Source organism: Manis pentadactyla, chromosome 10 (genome assembly GCF_030020395.1).
Source record: "Manis pentadactyla isolate mManPen7 chromosome 10, mManPen7.hap1, whole genome shotgun sequence".
NCBI lineage: Eukaryota > Metazoa > Chordata > Mammalia > Pholidota > Manidae > Manis > Manis pentadactyla.
The window spans coordinates 10,816,417-10,835,938 of record NC_080028.1 but is presented as its reverse complement, the minus strand read 5'-3'; the positions used below and the strand labels follow the sequence as shown (position 1 = coordinate 10,835,938).

General features: G+C 49.4%; 1 protein-coding gene and 1 long non-coding RNA gene across 2 annotated transcripts in view; one reads left to right on the top strand and one right to left on the bottom strand.

Annotated features, from left to right (window-relative positions):
* LOC118915338 (uncharacterized) overlaps positions 1 to 6,338 on the top strand; it is a 175,971-nt gene extending 169,633 nt beyond the window's left edge. Inside the window, exon 4 of the long non-coding RNA XR_005026039.2 lies at positions 6,201 to 6,338. This is a non-coding gene — a long non-coding RNA (uncharacterized LOC118915338). The remainder of the gene's footprint in view (positions 1 to 6,200) is intronic.
* Positions 1,554 to 19,017, bottom strand: IFT27 (intraflagellar transport 27). Its single transcript, XM_036891027.2, has 7 exons — positions 18,600 to 19,017; positions 12,075 to 12,154; positions 11,646 to 11,705; positions 10,470 to 10,529; positions 8,368 to 8,485; positions 7,363 to 7,472; positions 1,554 to 1,801 (listed from the first exon to the last, which is right to left on the bottom strand). The coding sequence occupies exons 1-7, from the start codon at positions 18,631 to 18,633 to the stop codon at positions 1,703 to 1,705; spliced, it is 561 nt and encodes a 186-aa protein (XP_036746922.1). The 5' UTR covers positions 18,634 to 19,017; the 3' UTR covers positions 1,554 to 1,702.
* Between the last annotated feature and the right edge of the window lie 505 nt (positions 19,018 to 19,522).

The following is a 19,522-nucleotide window of genomic DNA, read 5'->3' as shown; positions in this document are numbered from 1 at the left end:
GCTGTGGCAGCAGGCCAGTTCTGCTACCTCCTGTGAAGCCCCGAGGCAGGTGTCTGGCCCCAGCCTTTTGCAATCTCTTAAGAAAATGGGTTGCTTAGCATCTCTTTGTCCACAGTTGGGGCCCAGTAACCAATTCTGAGGCAAATGGAAGTGTCCACTCCATGTCTCCTTAGTTGTTTTTTGTAGGTTTTCCCTTTTGGAACACATGACTCGAGGCCAGCAGCTTGGTGTTGCTGGTGCCTAGAAAAATGCCCCATGTGCTGTGGGTCCTCACCATCTTCTGAAAGAATGATCAGATAGGAAGATTTGTGTCTACACTGAGTTCACGTTGAGAGGTGACTGGAAGGGGGAGGGGCTGTGAGAAGCCCAGTGTAGGTGACACCACATGCCTGGTGCCTTTTATCCGATATTTCACTTCTTGAAACAACCTTGAGGGGCTGACCTAACCATAACCCTTTGCAGATAACAAGACCTCCTCCTGCCCCAGGCCAGGCAAAGCTCGGCAGGAGGCTGGTAGCTGTGAGCTGAGCTCTGGCCACGAGCATCCTGGCTCTGCCACCTGCTGCTAAGTTACTGAATTCTCTGAGGTGGGTTCCTCATTTGTAAAAGTGGATGGTAAGCCTACATTGTAAAGATTAAATTAACTAATATACGCAATGTGCTTAGCTCATGTAGAGACACGGCAGGCCATAAAGAATAACCTGAGCAATTTTCATTACCATCATTATCACAGGGACAAATCCAGGTCTGTCCAGCCCCTAAGCTGGGGCTCTCTTCACAATATCCCCCACTCCCATGAAGTGGGAGGTGCAGAGACTGAGAGGGGGTGAAGGGCTGAAAGGCGCCAAGACCCCCAGAGTCAGGGTGACAGCCCAAAGCGGCCTTGGATGGCAGCCCACGGCCTGCAGCCCTGATGTAAAGGCAATAAGGAACCTCTGTGGGTCTTTAATCAGGGGAGGGAAACGATGAAAGTGGTGTTTTAGGAAGATTAATCTGGCAGCAGAGACAGAATGGAAAACAGTCAAGCCCAGTGCAGAGAATTATGACTGCTGCCTGGCTCCCTGCAGGGGGTCATTAAAGGAAAGGGGCCTGTTCTTGGCTCCCTGGGTGCTCAGGGTTCCCGGCAGTGGGAGGGGCTGGGCCCTTATTAAGGAGGCAGCAGGGGGGCCGGCAGAGGGCACTGTTTTGTCAGCACCAATAGCCACTGTCGGGGAGCCCTGGCATCTGGACAGCAGAGCAGGAGGCAAAGGCAAATCTTCGAGAATAAGGAGAGGGCCATGAGGCCCCTCAGCCACGTGGCAAATGCAAGCTGAGCATCTCCACTGCGGTGCGAACTGCGAACTGTAAGCACATACAAATGCCCCTGTGGCGGGGCCTTCTCAGTGGAGGGCCCTTCAGGCAGGGTGGGACCCCCACTCTAACAAGCAGCAACCCACCAAGGGAGGCAGGGCTGCCACGGTTCTGAGGGCAGCTCCCGGGGGTGCTCTGCAGCCAGCAGTCAGAGCGCAAGACGGAACCAGCGCCGCCTAGCCAAGAATGGGAGGAGCGGCTGCTTCTACGTTTTCTCATTTTATTTAAAGCTGCCATGACATATCGGAAGTGCCACGGCATTTCCATCTTCTCCCATCTTCTGAGGAGACAGGCCAGCTGCCAGATTCCCAGGAGCATCGTGCTGTCGGCAGCAACAGTCCGTCGCAGCCCCTCACACCAGAGAGTGGAGAACCTCCACCTTCTCCCGGTACAGGTGGTGGAACTGCTTGGCCAGATAGTGGAACGGGGCTTCATAGTTTTCCATCTCCTTCTGTAGAGACAAGTTTAAGAAGTCAGCTGGGTTATTCCTAATCGGCACACAGCCAGCACTCCCTCCCTCTCACCTCGTGTCAGGTGCTACACACATTTTGCCTCATCTCACTTTCACACCATTGGGCTAGCTACTACCATTATGCCTGTTTTGCAAGAAGGAATGGAGAGGCAGAGATTAAGATAACTTGCCAAAAGCCAAACACTTGCCAATGGTGGAGCTGGGTCCGAGCCTAGATCTGTTTCAGCCACTCTCACTATATTATGACACCTGCAGGGACACTGCAGGTGAGCTGATGGGGGCGGGAAGAGGGCGTCTCTGAAGTGCTCAGAGCCTCAGCCCCAGACACCCGGCACCTAGTGAGCCCGGAGGGGCCGCAGTGGGTCCCCACACAGATGCCCGCTGTCAGCTCCGCATCTCCCCTCTCCCCCAGGCTGTGTGCTGGGGACAAGTGCAGCTGCAGAGATGGGCACAGTCAGCCAGCCCTGCTTCCTGTAAATCAAGTTAGGAATTTTCACTCAGGACTGGGCATTTTAATAACTGAAATAATGGATACTTTTGTGACTAAAGATGTCAAAGCATTTTTCATTATATGAGAGATGAGAAAAGTTCTAGAATTTGCCCTAGATTCTCTCTACAGGGTGAGAAGAACTTGCCTAGAAGGTGAGCATGGATGAGCTCTAGGGGAAAGGAAACGGCAGCCTCTCAGCAGCTGTGGCTGTCTCACTCTGGGTGTGCATGTGTATTACAAAAAAAAAATTTTTTTTAAGGAGACAAGTTGGCAGAAGAAAGATCCCACTACTTTCAGAACAGTAGCTCAAGCTATGAATGTACAGGATGTTTTCAAATGATCCTTGGCAGCTAACAAAAGTGTAGCCTTGACACGAGGCAATGAAATATCCCCAACAAAACAGGATTCCAAAGAATGCGACAAAGCCTTGAAGTTCAGCACCTCCGTTTTGCGGAAGAGCAGTCTGGGGCCCAGGGGCTCAGCTCCTCTGTGCAGAGCCCAACCTAGAATTCAGATTCCCAATTCGAGAGGAGCAGCCCTTCCACTCTGCCAGCTAGGGTAACAGAAATGTGCAAAGGAACCTAGTTCTCGTGGAGAAAGTTACCTGGACTTTCTAGCAAGGGAAGTTCCAGCAGGGGAGTCAAGTGGCCAAGAGCAGGAACAGAGGCAGCAGTGCTAAGCGAGCACTGAGGAATGAGAGAACAGCGTGCAGCCAAGACGAGCATCCGCACTAAGCTCATGACTGCCAAGGACCAGAAGGCTGTTACTCTCCAGGCAGACGTAAGGGAAATGACTCAGTTACATCTGCAAGGCACCTTTGATTGTGCAGAGCATGATGTCCAAGGCAACACCAACATCAAAGAGTAAAATGTTATAGCAGTTCCAAGTATAGTTAAGTATTACATAGCACACATGCAAAGATTTCCAAATGAACTTGAAAGGTCTTGAAATCAAGATCTTGGGAGAATGCAACAAAAAAAGTAAGAAATTCAGTGGAGGTGGGCCCCAGAAAAAGCAGATGTAAACCGAACCATTTTCCAAATGCATTAAAAGAGCTTTCCAATGACAGGAATCCTTTTGTTATTGACCAATGATCATCTTGCTGACATACCCTATAGTAGTTTGTTTTGAGTGAAGGATCCTTAGAGCAGGCTCAGATCAGCACTTAATCTGGCCTAGAATTCTGCCCATGAGAGTCCCACAGTAGGCTCTGTGGGAGGCTACAGCCCCTTCTAGAAGGCCCAGGTTCTCAAGCTGGACAGGCCTGTATTCTAGTTCTGGGTCTACCATTCATTAGCTGGGCAACCAGGGAGAGTTACACAACCCTTTTGAGTCTACTTGTCATCTGTATGACAGGGATGGCAGTGGCTCTCTTACAGGGCTTTAGAAGCTTCAATAGATAATATGTGGAGAACACCTAGCACACAGTAGGCACTCAACAAACATCAGTTCCCTTCTCCTCACCTTCTTACAGGGGAAGAGTCATCCATATGAATTGTTCTTGAACTCTCTTATATTTATTATTGTACAAGTTCTTACAATAATGAATGATATTTAAAAAATTTTTAACTTCTTTTTAAGGAATGCTTTTTAATATTTTAGCCTGAAAATGTCAAATATGGAGGGGCATTACAATAGTCAAACAAGAATGACAAAAGACCCTGAACAGCCAAAGCAATCCTGAGAAAGAACAAAGTTGGAGACATCACACATCCTGATTTCAAACCATATTACAAAACTATGGTAGTCAAAACAGTATGGTACTGCATAAAAACAGAAGCAAAGACCAATGGAACAGAATTGAGAGCCTAGAAATAAATATCCACATATACAGTCAACTAGTATTTGACAAGGGAGCCAAGAATAATCAATGGAGAAAAGACAGTCTCTTCAATTAATGGTGTTAGGAAAACTGGATATTCATGTGCAAAAGAATGAAATCAGACACCTAGTTTATAACATTCACAAAAATTAACTCAAAGTGGTTTTAAGATTGGAACTTAAGACCTGAAACCATGAAACTTCTAAAAGAAACATTGGGAAAAAGCTCCCTGACATTGACCTTGGCAATGATTTTATGGAAGTGGCAACAAAGCACAGCAACAAAAGCAGAAATCAACAGCCAACTCAAAAGCTTTTGCATAGCAAAAGGATCACCAAAATGAAAAGGCAACCTATGAATGAGAGCATATTTTCAAACCACACATCTGATAAGGGATTAATATCTAAAATATATAAGGAACTTGTACATACTACTCAAGAGCAAAAACACAAATAATCTGATTTAAAAAATGGGCAGTTCTGAATACACATTTTTCCAAAGAAGATATTCAGATGGGCAATAGGCACATGAAAACGTGCACAGCAACACAAATCCTCAGGGAAATGCAAATCACAACCACAATGGGGTAGTACCTCACACCTGTTAGAATGGCAACTACACAAAAGACAAGGGATAACAGGTGCTGGATAGGATGTGGAGCAAAGGGAACTCCTGTGCACTGCTGGTGGGAATGTAAATTGGAGCAGTGGCTATGGAAACCAGTATGCAGGGTCCTCTAAATATTTAAAATAGAACTATGGTGATCCAGCAATTCCTCTTCTGGGTAAATATCCAAAGGAAATGAAATCACTTCCTTGAAGAGGTAAACCTGTAGCCCCATGTTCACTGCAGCATGACCCCATGTCACAAGAGCCAAGATATGGAAACCACTTAAGTGTCCTCTGACAGATGAGTAAAGAAAATCAAAATCTGATGTATATACATATTATATATATTATACAAAGTGTATAACAATGTATAAATATACATAATTATAGATATAGTATATGTATGTATATATATATTTGGCCATAAAAAAGAAGGAAATCCTGCCATTTGTGACAACATGGATGGACCTTGAGAGCATTATGCCAAGTGAAATAAGTCAGACACTGTATGTTCACCTATATGTGGATCTAAAAAGTCTGAGGTCATAGAACCAGAGCCGATGGGTGGTTGTCAGGGGTGGCGGAGGGAATGGGTGAAGGTAGCAGAGTGCAAACCTCTGGTTTTAAGATAAACAAGTTCTAGGTATGGAATTAAAAGTAAAGAAGTCCCACAACCATGTGGGTACCTCCTTCAGGTCTGCAGGACGATGGCTGTTGTGCTCAGGAAGAGGAGAGGAGATGAGCTTGGTGTCAAGACTTGACTGTGTCTCAAATAGCACCGGGTTATATTTCCTTTTTAATTACAGCTTTCTTAACCAAGCTGCCAGGTGCGCCTCTGTTAGCATCGACTCAGGGGGGACTAGTTAACTTGCATAGTTAATACCAAGTACTTACCGCAGCCTCCTCAAGCATGATTTATACCCACCTCTCTCACCAGCATAGCAACAACTATCTGAACAGTTTAAACACACAGCCTAGTGGCCTTTGATGACTAATATGTTGGGGTGGATGTTAATTTCTGAGTTCCATCATGAAGTCTGGGGAATATGGGATATTGGGGTGAAGAGGCAGTTTCATAATGTGAATGGAGGAAGAGGGAATACTAAAATATTGTTTGCTGTGGGTAGTACAGCTTGCTGCTCTGCTCCGAGGCGTGCTGCATAAAAGATGAGGAACCTTCTCTGTGCAGTCAACACTAATTTGGACTTCATTTATTTAGTATTGGGTCAGAAGTGAGAGTGACATTTATTTTTGTATAATCTAAGAATACAAGGATTTAAATAATCACAGTATAAACAAGATTACTAGAGGGAATATTTCTACTTAAAAAAAAAAGCTAACATTTATGGAGTGTTTACTATGTACCAGACTTTGTGCTCAGTGTTTTTAATACTCACCATCTGACTTCTTAGATTTATTACTCAATGAAGGATGTATTTTATTCTCCCCATTTCCTAGGTGAGGAGCCTGAGGACCCCGAGTAGCATGCTGAGGGCCCCACGGCTAGTTCTGCGGCTCCCCGTCAGAGGCCAGAGCACCTGCCTTCTGCTGCTCTTCTCACAGAAGCACACCACTTTGGGCGGTGGAAAAATTCACATCCACATAGCAACTGAGCAGCAGCATTGGTCAAGTTTCGTAGACGCAACAGCAGAAGTGCCCATAGCTTGAGTGGAAAACCACCTCCAGGCTATTTATTAGCAGGCTAATGATTCTTTTGAAGGGCCAGAGAATCAGGTCTGGGGTCCACAACACCAACAGTGAGGTCTAATTTACAACCAGGGATGTTTCTGGCTGTGCCAGGCTTAGCAAGTCTCCCCAACAACCCCGGCCCATGGTGGCCCTGAAATGGATGTTTCTGGGTTGCTCCTGCTGGGACATGTCTTCACCTTACTCTCTTCCTTCAAGTTGCAAACAGCAGTATCTGATTGGTGCCCGGGTCACATGCCTGCACCCTGCTGCAGGGAGGCTGGGACCTCAAAAACCCCAAACATAGGAAGGGGGCTCCCCAGCACGGGATAGTCGGACTCATGATGTAGTGTTCTGAAGGTGCCTGAAACAAATCACTGTGGCTGTCTCCCTGAACAAGTGCTCCTGCTGTCTCTGTTGGAAGACACTCTGTGGCCCAGAGTCACCTTGGGGCTGCAGCAAGGTGGGACAGAGAGCCCTGATGGGAAGAGAAGCCAGGATTCCAGTCCTGGCTTAACCTTTTGCTGGTCAGGTGATCATGTGACCTTGGGCAAGTCACCTCCCCTCCACAACACGGAAGTGGGAATTGTGGGGCCAGCTTCCGGTTCACAGAACTGATTGTGAGGATCAATGCAATAAGGTACCTACAACACTGTAACCCATCGTTTTTCATGCAAACATCAAGGGTCACTGTAATTGAACTTAAGCTTCTTACTAATTGAGACATAACTTTGCCCACGGCTGGCTGGCTGGGAATGCACGAGTGACTCTCACTATATTGAGAAGAGATCTTGCCTAAGAATGTAAACATCATTTCCAAATTAGACTCTGCATATGGTGGAGTAACTACTCAATGCCGGTGAGGTCATGTGAAAAGCCACTTCCAGCAGAGGCCCACTCCAGACTTGGCTGGGGAGCAAATGGAGATACTTACCACGGACGTTTCAAAACATTCCAGGCCTTGGCCCAGCGCCCACGCCCGGGCCTGAGCCGATTCCACTGCTCGTCTGCCGGCCAGGTCTGTCTTATTCCCCACTAACACACCTACTCAAAAGAAACAACCAAAGCATTGCATTTAACTGTGGCCGTCTGGGAGGACAGCCGGAGAAATAAAAGAGCAAGCACACTAATTCTGAGGGGTGTAAACATCACCAGATTTGAGGTGGTGAGCACAACAGGGAGAGAACAAACAGGGCCAGGGGGTCCTGTGTTGGCCCCCAGGGGCTGCAGCAGAGCAGGCGGGCTTTGTTTTTCACACACATCTTTTGCTTGACCCTTTTTCTGCACCTCATACATATCTGTCTGCCTTAAGGCTGCAAGCGCTGTGCAGGCGAGGGCTGAATTTATGTGAGCATTTGCGATAATTCCTAGCACATGGAGCAAACTTTAAAATGGTCATTAATACTAATCTAAGGACTGGGCGCAGCGTCAGGGACTCAGAGGTAATTTAGTTCCATTCCCAGCTGCATCAGCTGCAGCTAATTTTTGAGCCTGTCCCTGGAGATCGCTTTCCCTGGTCTATAATGAGGAGAATTTGTTGATCTCACATAGGGATGAAAAATAAACTGATTTAAAGCATTCAGAAGTGACAACAGGGACATGGGTGTTTACTTGTGCCCCACATATAGGAGGAAATGAGAAATTCGTCCCTCGGGTTAGCTCTCAGAAATAACTCGTATCACAGCACCTTCTCCCTTATTATCTTGAGTCTCCTCACACTCTGCAAGGTGGGTTATTATCATGCTCATTTTACAGCTCAACAGACGTGTGGGTACCTCCCTGAGGTCTCCGCTAAGAGGCAGAGCCTGTGTGCAATACACAGCATCATATTTGAAGTCTGGGCACTCTGTTTCTGCACTCATAGCCACCACTGTAATGACCTTGTGCTCATGAACCTGAAGAAGAGAGGTGCTGACAGGTGGAAGCCTGGAAGGCCTACCTGGGAGGCAGGTTCCTGGAATCTGTGACCGAGCCTTCTCCAGCCATTTGCTGCAGTTGTTGAAGGACTGCTCATTGGTCACATCATAGACGAGACACAAGACATTGGGCCTCTCCCACTGTGCAAGAGGGACAAGTGAGAGCATGTCAGCGACCGTGAAAGTGACTTCTAGGCTGGGAGAAAATCTGGCCTCCCAAGGGGCAGGTGGGTGGAGAGACATGAAGCACTATAATGGGGATGTGAGTCAGAAAGCTGTGCCACACCCACGGAAGGAAACAATTCACCCAGAGGCATGAATGGGAGGGCTGGGCTCTGCCATGGGGCAGGGCAAGGTACAGTGCCAGCTGTCTGTGGGTGCTGTCAGGCCTCATTGTGAAACCTCCCAACTTGACAGGGCTGCTCTGAATGTCTTTACTGTGTTGCTGAAGAAACTAAGTTCAGAGAGGGTAGGTGACCTGCGCAGGTCAGGAACTCTTTAAAGACTGGGGTAGGACTATGGCTTTTCTCTACCCAGAAATGCTTTTGCCTGCCACTGGTCTCATTAATTTATTCTTTTACGCATATGTATATTGAAGGCTCACTTTCATGCAAGTTGTTATGCTTCTCTGCTTTGCTGGCCTAAAAGAGCTTCGTTTCTTCCATTAGCCAGCCCCTGGAAGCTTGTTTGCTTGCATATTCTTAATAAGAGCTGGCTTTTCAAAATGCAAAGGGTGCTTTCTGCCTCTCCTGTGATGTATCAGCCTTAATCCAAACCAAACTGACAGCTGGACAGGGCTTGCTGTCCCAGTTAAGAACCAGGGCTATGCTTTCAGGGGCTGCCCCCTTCAGGGGCTGCTCAGAGTCCTGGGATATCCTGCTTCCAGGCATTGATAGTCCTGCTGGGGCTGGGATGCTCGTCCTGGTGCACAGACTCTTGGTCATGCCCTGATCTCTGGGGACCCCGTTCTGCACAGTTAAAGCTTGGTTTCTTGCTGGGGTATCCGTAACCTCCCAGGATGTGAGGGAGAATCCTCTTCTCTCCAGTTGTCCTTGGAAAGCCAGCCCAGGATTGGCTGTGGAGGGCTCCCCTCCTTGCCCCCAAAGGCTACACTGACTCCCGGAGGCATCCAAAAAAGGAGCAGCTTAGAATGAACTGATGATCCCCTCACACCTTCACTCCACAGACTCACCCAAGAACTCTTACTAGAACCACACTGACCTCCCCTCTGCACGTGCAGGAGATAGCTCCTTCCTCCAGGCCTCAGTGAGGGGGGCCCAGGACAGGCCTGGAATGGAGCTGGAGCTGGAGCGGGAGAACCCAGAGTCAGGGCTGGCTGGAGGGAGGGTGTGAGCGGATCAGTAGCTCTGACTTGCCCAGACACATCTTGCCATCTGCCGGACAGGGCAGCACCCAGTGTGAGGTTGTGGGCAGAGTAGGTGCATGGTAAACATCATGAATTGATGCATGAAGCCAACCCTATGTGAAATTACCATCATTAGATCTATTTCTCTTAGACAACAAAAAAGGAGCAGAAAACAGTTGCTATTAAAATGCTGTTGCTGTTCTTGGAAAGGCAGGGGAGGGCTCTGGAGAGCTCATCTCTTCTAATTAGCTCACTAGCCCAGATTAGCGGGAACTGTTACCTTGGAACGAGCAACAAGCTGGATCCTGAGAGGATGGCTGGAGGGGCGTGGTGAGCCCTGGGCAGCAGCAGGCGCATGTTTGAGAGGAAACCCTGTGGGCCCAGGACCGCGCATGCAAGGTGAGCCTCACTACAGAGCCTCTAGGGCGCCCCCTACAGGGGAAGGGGAGATCTGCTCCTGTCCTAGGAGATTGGAGGAGGGCCTGGGCGTGGGGATGCTGCGGTCTGGGTCCCATAGTTTGGGCACATCTGGAACCCAGCCATTCCAGAGCTGGGGGAAGGTTGAATCGCATGCACGAGCCACTGCTCCTGCCAATGGGCCACAAGTCCCAAGGCTGGGAGGAATGCCCCTTCAGGAATTTTGCTATGGTAGCTTCTCTAGGCGGCCAGAGTGCAGAAATTTCTGGGAGAATATTGTAAAGGGCACGTGTTGGTGAATGGAGGTGGTGATGTTTAGGAGAAAGACTGCATGCTACTTACCAATTTATCCAACATTTCAGAAAACAGCTCCTTGCCAGCAGAATCAAAAATGAAGAGTTCCTAGAATCAGAAAGGCATGTCCCAAGAAAGTCTACACGGCGGGAAACCACTGGCTTCAAGTGGCCGAGATTACACTCAGCCCTCTCTGGGCCTGTCTTGGTGGTGAGACATATGTGCACACACGTGCACACATTTTCATACACATTCTCTTCCCCCCAGGCATGAGGAAGATGATGGGAAAAGGGAAGACTTACAGTCTTGGAGAGGCCATGCCATGGCTTCCCACACCAACGAGCACTTTCTGTGTGGCGTCTCACCTCTCCTAACCCCAAGTGCAAAAAGACCAGGAACAAGCTGACTTCCCACCTGGCAGAACAGAATGCTAAACAGGCTGACAAGTGCTCTGGTTTCCAAAAGGTCATGCTGCACTGTGTTAACCAAATTGATTTTCAAATCTTAAAGCAATTCTTGTTAAAGGAGGTCACTGAGTAGGCCTGGGGAAGGCGCTTAAAGTAGGCCAGTCTGTCGCCATTCTGGGTTGGCTAAGGTGTGATTCTCATGGAAGACGCTGGATGACCCTTCCTGCCCAATCCAAACCTTGGCCAGCCTACGTGGGAGCCCCTCCCCCGTGCTACCATTCTGGGAAGTCTCCGTGTTTCCCCACTTCAGCTTCCTCCAGGCACCGGGCATCCCCGGCAGGCTTCTGGCCTCGGCACATGCTGTCTGAATGTCAGTACATTACCTGCCCTGCTCGCTGGTTATCTATGCACGTGTCTGATCCCTTCTCACTGCATGGGGGGTACTTAAAATTGTTTTTTGCTCATGGACCTCTTTGAGAAGTTGGTTATTCTTAAACCTTCTCTCCAGGAAAGTACATACAAACAACATCTTGCAATTCAATTTTAAGAGTCATGGATTTCCAGAGGGCCGGGGCTTAGAACCTTGACACTAGGTGAGTGAGGGCAGGCCTATCCCAGTCTTCCTCGCTTCCTCTTCTTCAGCCCCTCCCTAGAATGCTCCCCGTGTTCCACAACTCTCTTCCCAAATTCTGTCGCTCACATGTATCTAGGCCAAGTCCAGCACCACAGCTCTTATGGGATGCCGATGGTGACCATGGGGACGCCAGGACCCACTTGGGGTAGCATGGAACCCCCTCAGGTCAGGGGCACCACTCACCACACTGTCCCCCGTGTCAGGGACTGGCACCGTCTTCACCACCAGATCCACCCCTGCTGTCTGCCGAGGGAGACAGAGAACATGTGCGTCAGAGGCCCCGAGAGGCAAATTACAGGAGGACAGGACAAGCACCCGACAGCCAGGAGGCACGTCCCCACCTTAAGCATTTGTGTTCTGGACTCACTTTTAGTGCATGATTCAGAAAGGACCAACTAGTGTTGTCCAACCCCTGCCAGCAAGTGAGCTGTACATGGTGACCAAGTAGACTACTGGCTGGCCTGCTCCACAGACAGCCTCACCCCCCTTGGCTTGTGGAAACACGATCTCCGCATGGCCATTCAAGCAGCCTTTTAGGGCTTCTTAGGAAATTTCGGAATGCCACTCCCCTCTCTGTGAGCACTGGCCAGGCCTACAATTCCGCTGTCTCACCAGGGTGTAGTTCTTCTGGAAATGGGCTCCATCGCTGCGGAAGATCTGTGCCAGGGCAGTCTTGCCCACAGCTGGGTCTCCTGTGAGGTCAGAGTAGGAGAAAAACATCACTTCCAGCCTATTTGGACATGAGAAACTCCCACACCAGAACGCTAGTCTGGAAACCACAAACTTCAATGAGTTTTCAGAGAAAATGTACTTGATTCTCACAGGAACATGCAGAGTGGGTCCAGGAGACCAACTGCAAAACCGACAGTGGCCAGAGTCACATTCTTCAAAGGTAATCTTTTCACCCAAAGAACTCACCCAGAAGGTAACAGCTTAAGGAGGGCTTTAGAGCACTGGCAGTACTACTGACAGTCTTCCACTGAAACATACCCCGTGGGGAAAAACTGACACTTTCAAACTTGAACGTGCTTTGAAGTCTTGAAGGTAGAGAGGTGGGACCAGCCAGTCTTATAGGTTCACCTGACTGACTGAGCCAATTTGAGTTGAAAGCTTCCATACTTAGGACCCTGCATACTTTTTTTGGGTTCGGGGGAGGTGTGGTAGGAGTCCAGAGGGTTTCTGCATTTATGGGAAACAGGTCAGGTACTACATTCACCATCCTGAAGTCCATTTCCAAGTGACCTAATCCACCCCACCTTGGTGTGCCATTTGTGAAGCACTGCGGGTCCATCTTCCCAGGGGCCTCTCCCCTAATCGTCCTCACCAGCTCAGATAGATGTTTCCCCCAAGCTCATCTGACACCAGCTGGGTTACCTCTTTTTGTTAGTCCACAGCACCCCATAAATTGGTACCTCGAAACTAAAGGTTTATGCCAGTTTTCAGACTGAGATCTGGACCTTTTACAAAACCATGGGAAGCAGTTTAATCTGGAGTCCCTCCCCTGCCCCCAGGGGTACCGGGGTGCTCTGTGGCCTTGAGAATTTCTGCGCCCTCTCCACTGCCTCACCTGCAGCTCTGCTTGGCCTCTGACGCCTCTGCTCTCACCTGCAGGCTCTTTTCCACCTTGAGCCTTACACTGATCCACCCTCCATCGCCAGACCGCCGACAGGACCCATTCTTGGCATTCTCACCCCTTAGATCCTCGCAAAGGCCCCCTGCACTTGCTGGCCCCCCTACGTGTGTCCCTGCTGCCATCTCTTCACCTCTGCTCCCCACTTTACAGTCGGTGGCAGTACTTCTCTTCCCTCGACTTCTCGATAGCCTGCTGTTCTGCTTATTTTCAGTTTTGAGCTTTCCCACCTATAATTTTCTCTTGTGAGACAATTATTTGCCTACTTGTGGCATTTCATTTCCCATTAACTCCTCCAGATTTGAGTGAGCTATTCTGGTCTTGCTTTTCTATTGGCTACTGCTGCCTAGCGGAGAACCAACCTGAGCTGGGCCTTCCTCAGGAGCTCTTCGCAATCCCACCACAACTCCCCACCCCCATGGTGACTGTCATTAACCTCATCTGACAGATGAAGAGACTGAAGCTCGGAGAAGCTGGAGAGCCTGCCTAGGATTCCAACATCTCTCTCTCTCTGCCAGACCCCACTTTTCTAGAGCTCAGGGACACTCCTGACCCATTTTTAACAGTGTCCCTCCAGGCACTCATCAGCACAGCCTCCCATGACATCGGGTACCACATGCTGGACTGTCACGGGGCACCCATCCATCTCCGAGCAAACAGAGCATATCACTCGCCCTCTTGCCCTATGACTGCATCCACCTCCCCAACTCCAGTTTTCCTTCTGAATCCAGTTGGAAATTGGCTCTTCCTGCTTGTGAAACTCCCCTGAGATTTTTTCCAGTTAATTTCATAAATCTTTCTTCCGACTGTCAGTCAGAGTCGCCCACACTTGTGGAACACCTCCTGTGTTGGCTGAGGAGGGATCCAACCACAGAAAGGGGAAATAACTGATAAACATGTTTGTAGAGCAACAAGATGACAAGTGCCAATTCAAAGAGCACAGCTGAGAACCAAAGCGACTGCAGACACACGGAGGAAGGAATGAATGGGCAGGTTCATCAGGGAGCCAGACTTCCTGAGGGGCAAGGCTGAGCCTGGGGGTGACTAAAGGGAGGGGCACTGCTTGGCAGACAGGGTGACATCTGCAAAGGCACCATAACCTCAAAATTGCCAAATCCAATGGCTTTTTCTCAGTTCTCATGCACCTTGACGTCTCTGAAGAATGAGTCAGCCTGAAGCAGCCCCCTCCTTGCCCAGCCCTCTGGCCCTCAGCCCCAGTGGCCCTGCACCAGCCTGGGTCTCCTACCGCCCTGCCCACTCCCCCTGCCTCCCAACTGTGGGCACTGCTGTGGGTCCGTCTGTGGCCTCCTGTTCCCATCTACTCTGTCCCCTTTACTCTCTGTCTTGACTGTCACTTCTCTGGTCAGGATCTCTCTCCAAGCTTTGTCTCTGTCTCCAACCACCTGCTGGTATTTCCACCAGAATGAAGGGCCTCCATCCAACCTGTTTGACTATAGCCGGGCCCATGTCCTACATCTGGGGCCTGAGTGGTCTCACCCTCCTGTCTCACTTGTTCTGTTTGTGATGTTGCCCTTCTTTCCTGCCATCCCCAGATGTCACCCAGTCACCTCTGACTGCTCTTCTGCCTTCCTCCCATGTCCAGTTGGTCTCCCCTTCCTTCCTGACATCCTCTGCTGCATCTCAAGCCCACATTTCCTTCCTTGTCCTGCTGATGATGCACTAATTCCCTCGTACCTCACACCTGGGCTCCTGCCGTAGCCCCAATCCCACCCACCCCTGCTGTCCCACTGGGGCTGGGACTCTGCAAACATGGTTCTCCTTTGCCAGGGGCTTCCTGTCAGGCTCCGCCAATGCACGTTCCAGAGAGCCTGGCAGGCACAGGAGGGGAGGTGGGACTTGTTCCTTCCCTTGTGTTTGCGCTTCTCTTGGTGATATCCCAGAGGGGACAATGAGTTGCTATCTCCAGTCTTTCTGCACTCCCAGACCAGCCTTATCACACCCCCTTAGACACTGGCATCGGGGGCAGCGCCCCTTTTCAGAGAGCTGCCTCTCAGCTCCACAGGGCCCTCCTGAGCTGCCAGGATCTACAACCTGCCTCTTGCCTCAGTTCCCCAGCCGTGGCCTGAGGCTCCTTCCTGTAGTTACCCTCTGCTGCTGTCCCCTTGTCTTTCCAGTCCTCCAGTGCCTGTTTAATAACATCGCACACTAAATCCTGTCAAAATGACTGGTGTGGTTTCTGTGTTTCGTCTGGACCCTGACATATGTAGCTCTTGGTACCAGGAGTGGTTTCAAAACATAGACCCGAGGATGACCTGGCATTGGTTTGGTCATGTGTTGCCCTGATCATGGGGCCGAGCTCCCTGCCCAGGGGAAGTGGGTCCTCATGCTCTGTGGCATGTGGGGGCATCACACTCTGGGTGTCTGAGTTCCTGAGGTCCCATCCCAGCTGTGCAGTGCCCCGGCTTCAGAGGATGGAACCTAGCTCTGTGGGGTTCGGCTTCCAGCTCCTAACAACCCAACTCTACCACTTCTGTGTCATCCCACTGTTTCCTTCTGGCTTTATCAGTTCTCTAACACCTGTTGAACCAGTTCTGTGTATTATGATTTCTCTGTTGAAATGCCTAATGTATTTTGCGTTTTCCTGACTGGGTGTTGCATGAAGACACTCCCCAGCTGGCCCTCTCTGCTTGTCGTTTTTCTCCGGGCTCTAACGCACCCTGTCAGCACCCACAGAGGGACCTTCGGGAAACAGTATTTTCACCTTGCCTTGATCTTACATTACCCATCAACGATTCCTTCTGCATACCCATCTCCAGTCAACCCAATTCATCTTCTGACTCTGACTATCCCTTACACAGACTCTGGACTCTACACTTCTGCTCTCTTGATCTCTGAATATCCCCTGGGAGATAACCTCCTTCTGGGTCTCCCCAATCCATGTCCAAATCCTATTCACTCTCTGCTAGGTAAAGCCATGTAGTGTCTTCCTGCACAGCCTCTGAAGGTCACCTGTCCTTCCTTTGTCTTTACCTATGTGGCTAATGTGGCTCATTGCTGGTAGTGTGGGCCTTGATTTCAGAACAGCCTTCCACAGAACGCTCACTATTACTACCCCTGCTAAACCAAGAGGCAGTAAATCACAATACTCAGATTGCAGATTCCAGCATCACCCTTACTGGCTTATTACCTTGGGTCAGTCATCTCTCTAGGCTTCAGTTGCCCCATCTGCAAAATGGGGATAGCAATAGCACATATCTCATAGAATTGTTAGGAGGATTTAATGAGTTAATATGTACAATGGCTGCCATACATTTAATAATATTTACTTTAATGCAAAGAAAGTGTAAATGTCAAGCCTTGTTTTCTTTCCTTATCTGAGCCAGAACAATTAGCAGCTGTGCCTTGAGGCATTTCTGTAGTTAATCTGGCACATGAAGGGCAACAGATTAATGTTTGCTGCATTTTGAGTTATTATACACATTGTGGCACTTGGCTGTAGGGGCTGCCTGATTCATCCTCCATATTCCCATCACACCCTGCGTGGTGTCTCACATAGTAGGTGCTCAACAAATATCCACTGAATGAATAAGCACTTGAATATCAGGTCCCTCAATGACTAGTTATGTGGGAGAAAAAAGGCAGATTAATGCAATTGAAACAGTAGGCCTGGGAAGGGAAAGGAAAAATAAAACTAGGGAGGGGTGTGTGTGTGTGTGGTGGGGGTGGGGGTGGTGAGGTAGATTCACTGTGCTGAGGTCCTTGGTCCCTATAAACGTCCAAGAGGAAATACCCTTGAGGCCTTGAAGGAGGCTGCAGATTGAGGACTAGGTTGGAGTTCAGGAATCGCTTACTCAAGCAGTGGCTGAAATCAGGTGAAAAGTGCCTGAGGGAGTGGGCGCAAAGAAGGGCAAAGAGTTTAGAATCGAGGCTGGAGGACAGCATAGCTTGGGGCTAAGAACAGAGACCTGGAAATCAAATTACCTGGGTCTAGATCACATCTCTGCCACATCCAGCTGTGTGACGGCGAGTGTCTCAACCTCTCTGGGCTTCAGCAGCACCCATCAGTAAATGAGGATAACAATAGTACTGACCTCATAGGGTTGTTGTGAGGAGTCAGAGACAACCTGTGTGAGGACCTAGCACAGTGCAGCACACAGAGGTGCTCAGTAAGTAGGCCCCACATGGAAGTTGAATTTAAAAAGATGAGAGAACAGAGAGGTCCATTAAAAAATATATATATAACTTGAGAAAATAAAATGATCCCACGTTATCCATGAGGAAACTGAAGCTCAGAGAAGTGCTTTGTCCAAAATGACACAGCCAATCACAGGAACAGCCAAAATTATTTCTGTGACACAATACTGCCTCCCCTGGCACTCTGGAACCTAGAGACCTCTCTTGAGAACCATTAATTTCTTTTGCTCCAGTATGATTTGAGCTACAATTGTCAGTCCTCTTTCTGTGTCACCCTTTTATTTTCAAATTGGAAAAGCCATTTAAAGTATCTATTTCAGTCTGGAAGAGAGGATTCAAAAAAAGAAATCTCTTTTTCCTCTATATAATTTCTCACTGTCTCTTTCTTGAGCTGGTCAGGGAACCCTGTAGAGCCCATAGGTTTCAACAGTAACACGAGTTAAAGAGTTTTGGAATTGGGAAGATCTGCAGTTTAAATCCTACCTATGACCTTTCTTTACAAGATGGTGACTTTGGGAGAGAGACCTCACCTCTCAGTGCCTCAGTATGATCAAAACACTACAGCACTGACCTCAGTGTGCTATGGTGAGAGGATTAAGTGAAATACATGTGCCTAGCATGTAGTAAGGACTCAGTACATACATGTTCTGTGGCCCCAGGCTTATATACTTCAGGTAAATGTTTTTCTAAATGTGAAAACTGATAAAAAGAGTGTGAATGCCACATATTAATTCATTCTACAAAGGGTTATTGAGTACCTACTAGGTTCCAGATACTGTTCTGGGTGCTTGGGATGTATCAGGCAGCAAAACAAGATTCCTACCTTTGAGAGCTTCAACATTTACATCCTCCTGGGTGTGGGACAGCACAGTAACTGTGTGTCTGAAAGACAGCACACGCGGGCCTTTTGCAAACTCTGGTCATTACTATACCTAATGTACATAACTGTATGTTACTGTTTCCTATCTGTGATCAGGGGGTATGGGGTCAGGGAAAAAAATCCCCTTAATAGATTAGGAAAGTCACTGATGCCTAATTCTGGGACACAGCACATGCTTTAGTTAGAGCACTTTGTGTGCTAGGCCTGCTTTTTAAAGGAGCCTACTCATCTTGAGTACAGCTCAAACTGGTGAAGGTGGTCCCGGAGTATGACAGGGAGCGGGGGAAATCAGCTGGAGCTACAAATCAGCTCTGGAAGGTAATTCTTCCACGCGCCTAATGGAATTTACAGTAGTTGCATTAATTTGCCTTTCGGAGGGAGTAGGGGACGAGGGTAGACAATTTACACGAACAAAAGCTCTAGATAACTTACGAAGTCCCTGGACTCCGGAGGCTGTAAATTTCGGACTCACCTGCCAAGATGCATTTGGCCGCCAGCTTCACCATGGTAACCAACCACCTCCACGCACCGAAGAGGGGAAGACAGACTGCTAGAGGCGTTGGTAGGCTTTGCCTGGGAAAGGAAGCAGGGAGGGCAGACGCTCAAGGGGTCTGCAGCCACGGCGGGGACAGGGACAATGAGACCTGGACCCTACGGGCTGGGCTGGGGACGGCTATCGGAAGCTAGGGTGGGGACAGGGGTGCAGGGAAGTGACAGATGCGGCCTGGCTCAACGACTCAGAAGGCAGCCTAGAAGGTACGAGCCAGGCAATGCAGCTCGCGTTCCGGGTCCAGCCCCTGGCAGAGAGGATCGCGAAGGCTGATCCCGAAACCCTACGCCCCAGAAGCGGACCCAACGAGTTCAACCTGCAACCATCGCCCGCCTACCCCGCCTCCTCTTTCTCCGCCTCCTCATCGTTGCCCCTCCATTGGCTGCCGCTAGAAAGCTCCCACCCCTGTGGCTCTAGGAGGCCAATGGGAGGAAGGGGAGGGGCTAAAAGCCCTTCCGTGCGAGATAATTCTCAGTGGTATCTGCTCTTCAGGCTCATCCCGCTTGACGAATGGATACACGATATGTCAATCATTTCTCTCCGCGCCCCCGTCCCTCTGGGACGTTCAGGGAAAAGAGGCTCTAACAGCGGGTTGCCAGAGCGGTGATTGGCCAGAGGCTGGCTTGGACCATCCTTAGGAGGAATGGGGACTCGCTGCACCCGCCTGCTCTTCCGGAAGTGAGTTCGCCCACAAGGGGCCGGTCGGGCGCGCGGGAGCCGGCCGCGGCGCCTGCGCAGTAGGCAAGGCTGCAGTTCCCCAAGCAGAGTTTCGAACCAGGTACCTATCGGGGAGGTTCTTGTCGCTCCTCGAATTTTCAGGTTCCTGAGGGCGCTGCTGTTCGGTG

What these genes read in the sequence shown, in the direction of transcription:
- IFT27 (XM_036891027.2), bottom strand. Translation starts at nt 18,633, where the DNA reads ATGGTGAAGCTGGCGGCCAAATGCATCTTGGCAG. An exon ending in CTGAAATGTTGGATAAATTG is followed by an intron (nt 8,486 to 10,469) that starts GTAAGTAGCATG and finishes CCTCTTGCACAG; the next exon opens with TGGGAGAGGCCCAATGTCTT. An exon ending in AATGTTTTGAAACGTCCGTG is followed by an intron (nt 1,802 to 7,362) that starts GTAAGTATCTCC and finishes TTGTCTCTACAG; the next exon opens with AAGGAGATGGAAAACTATGA.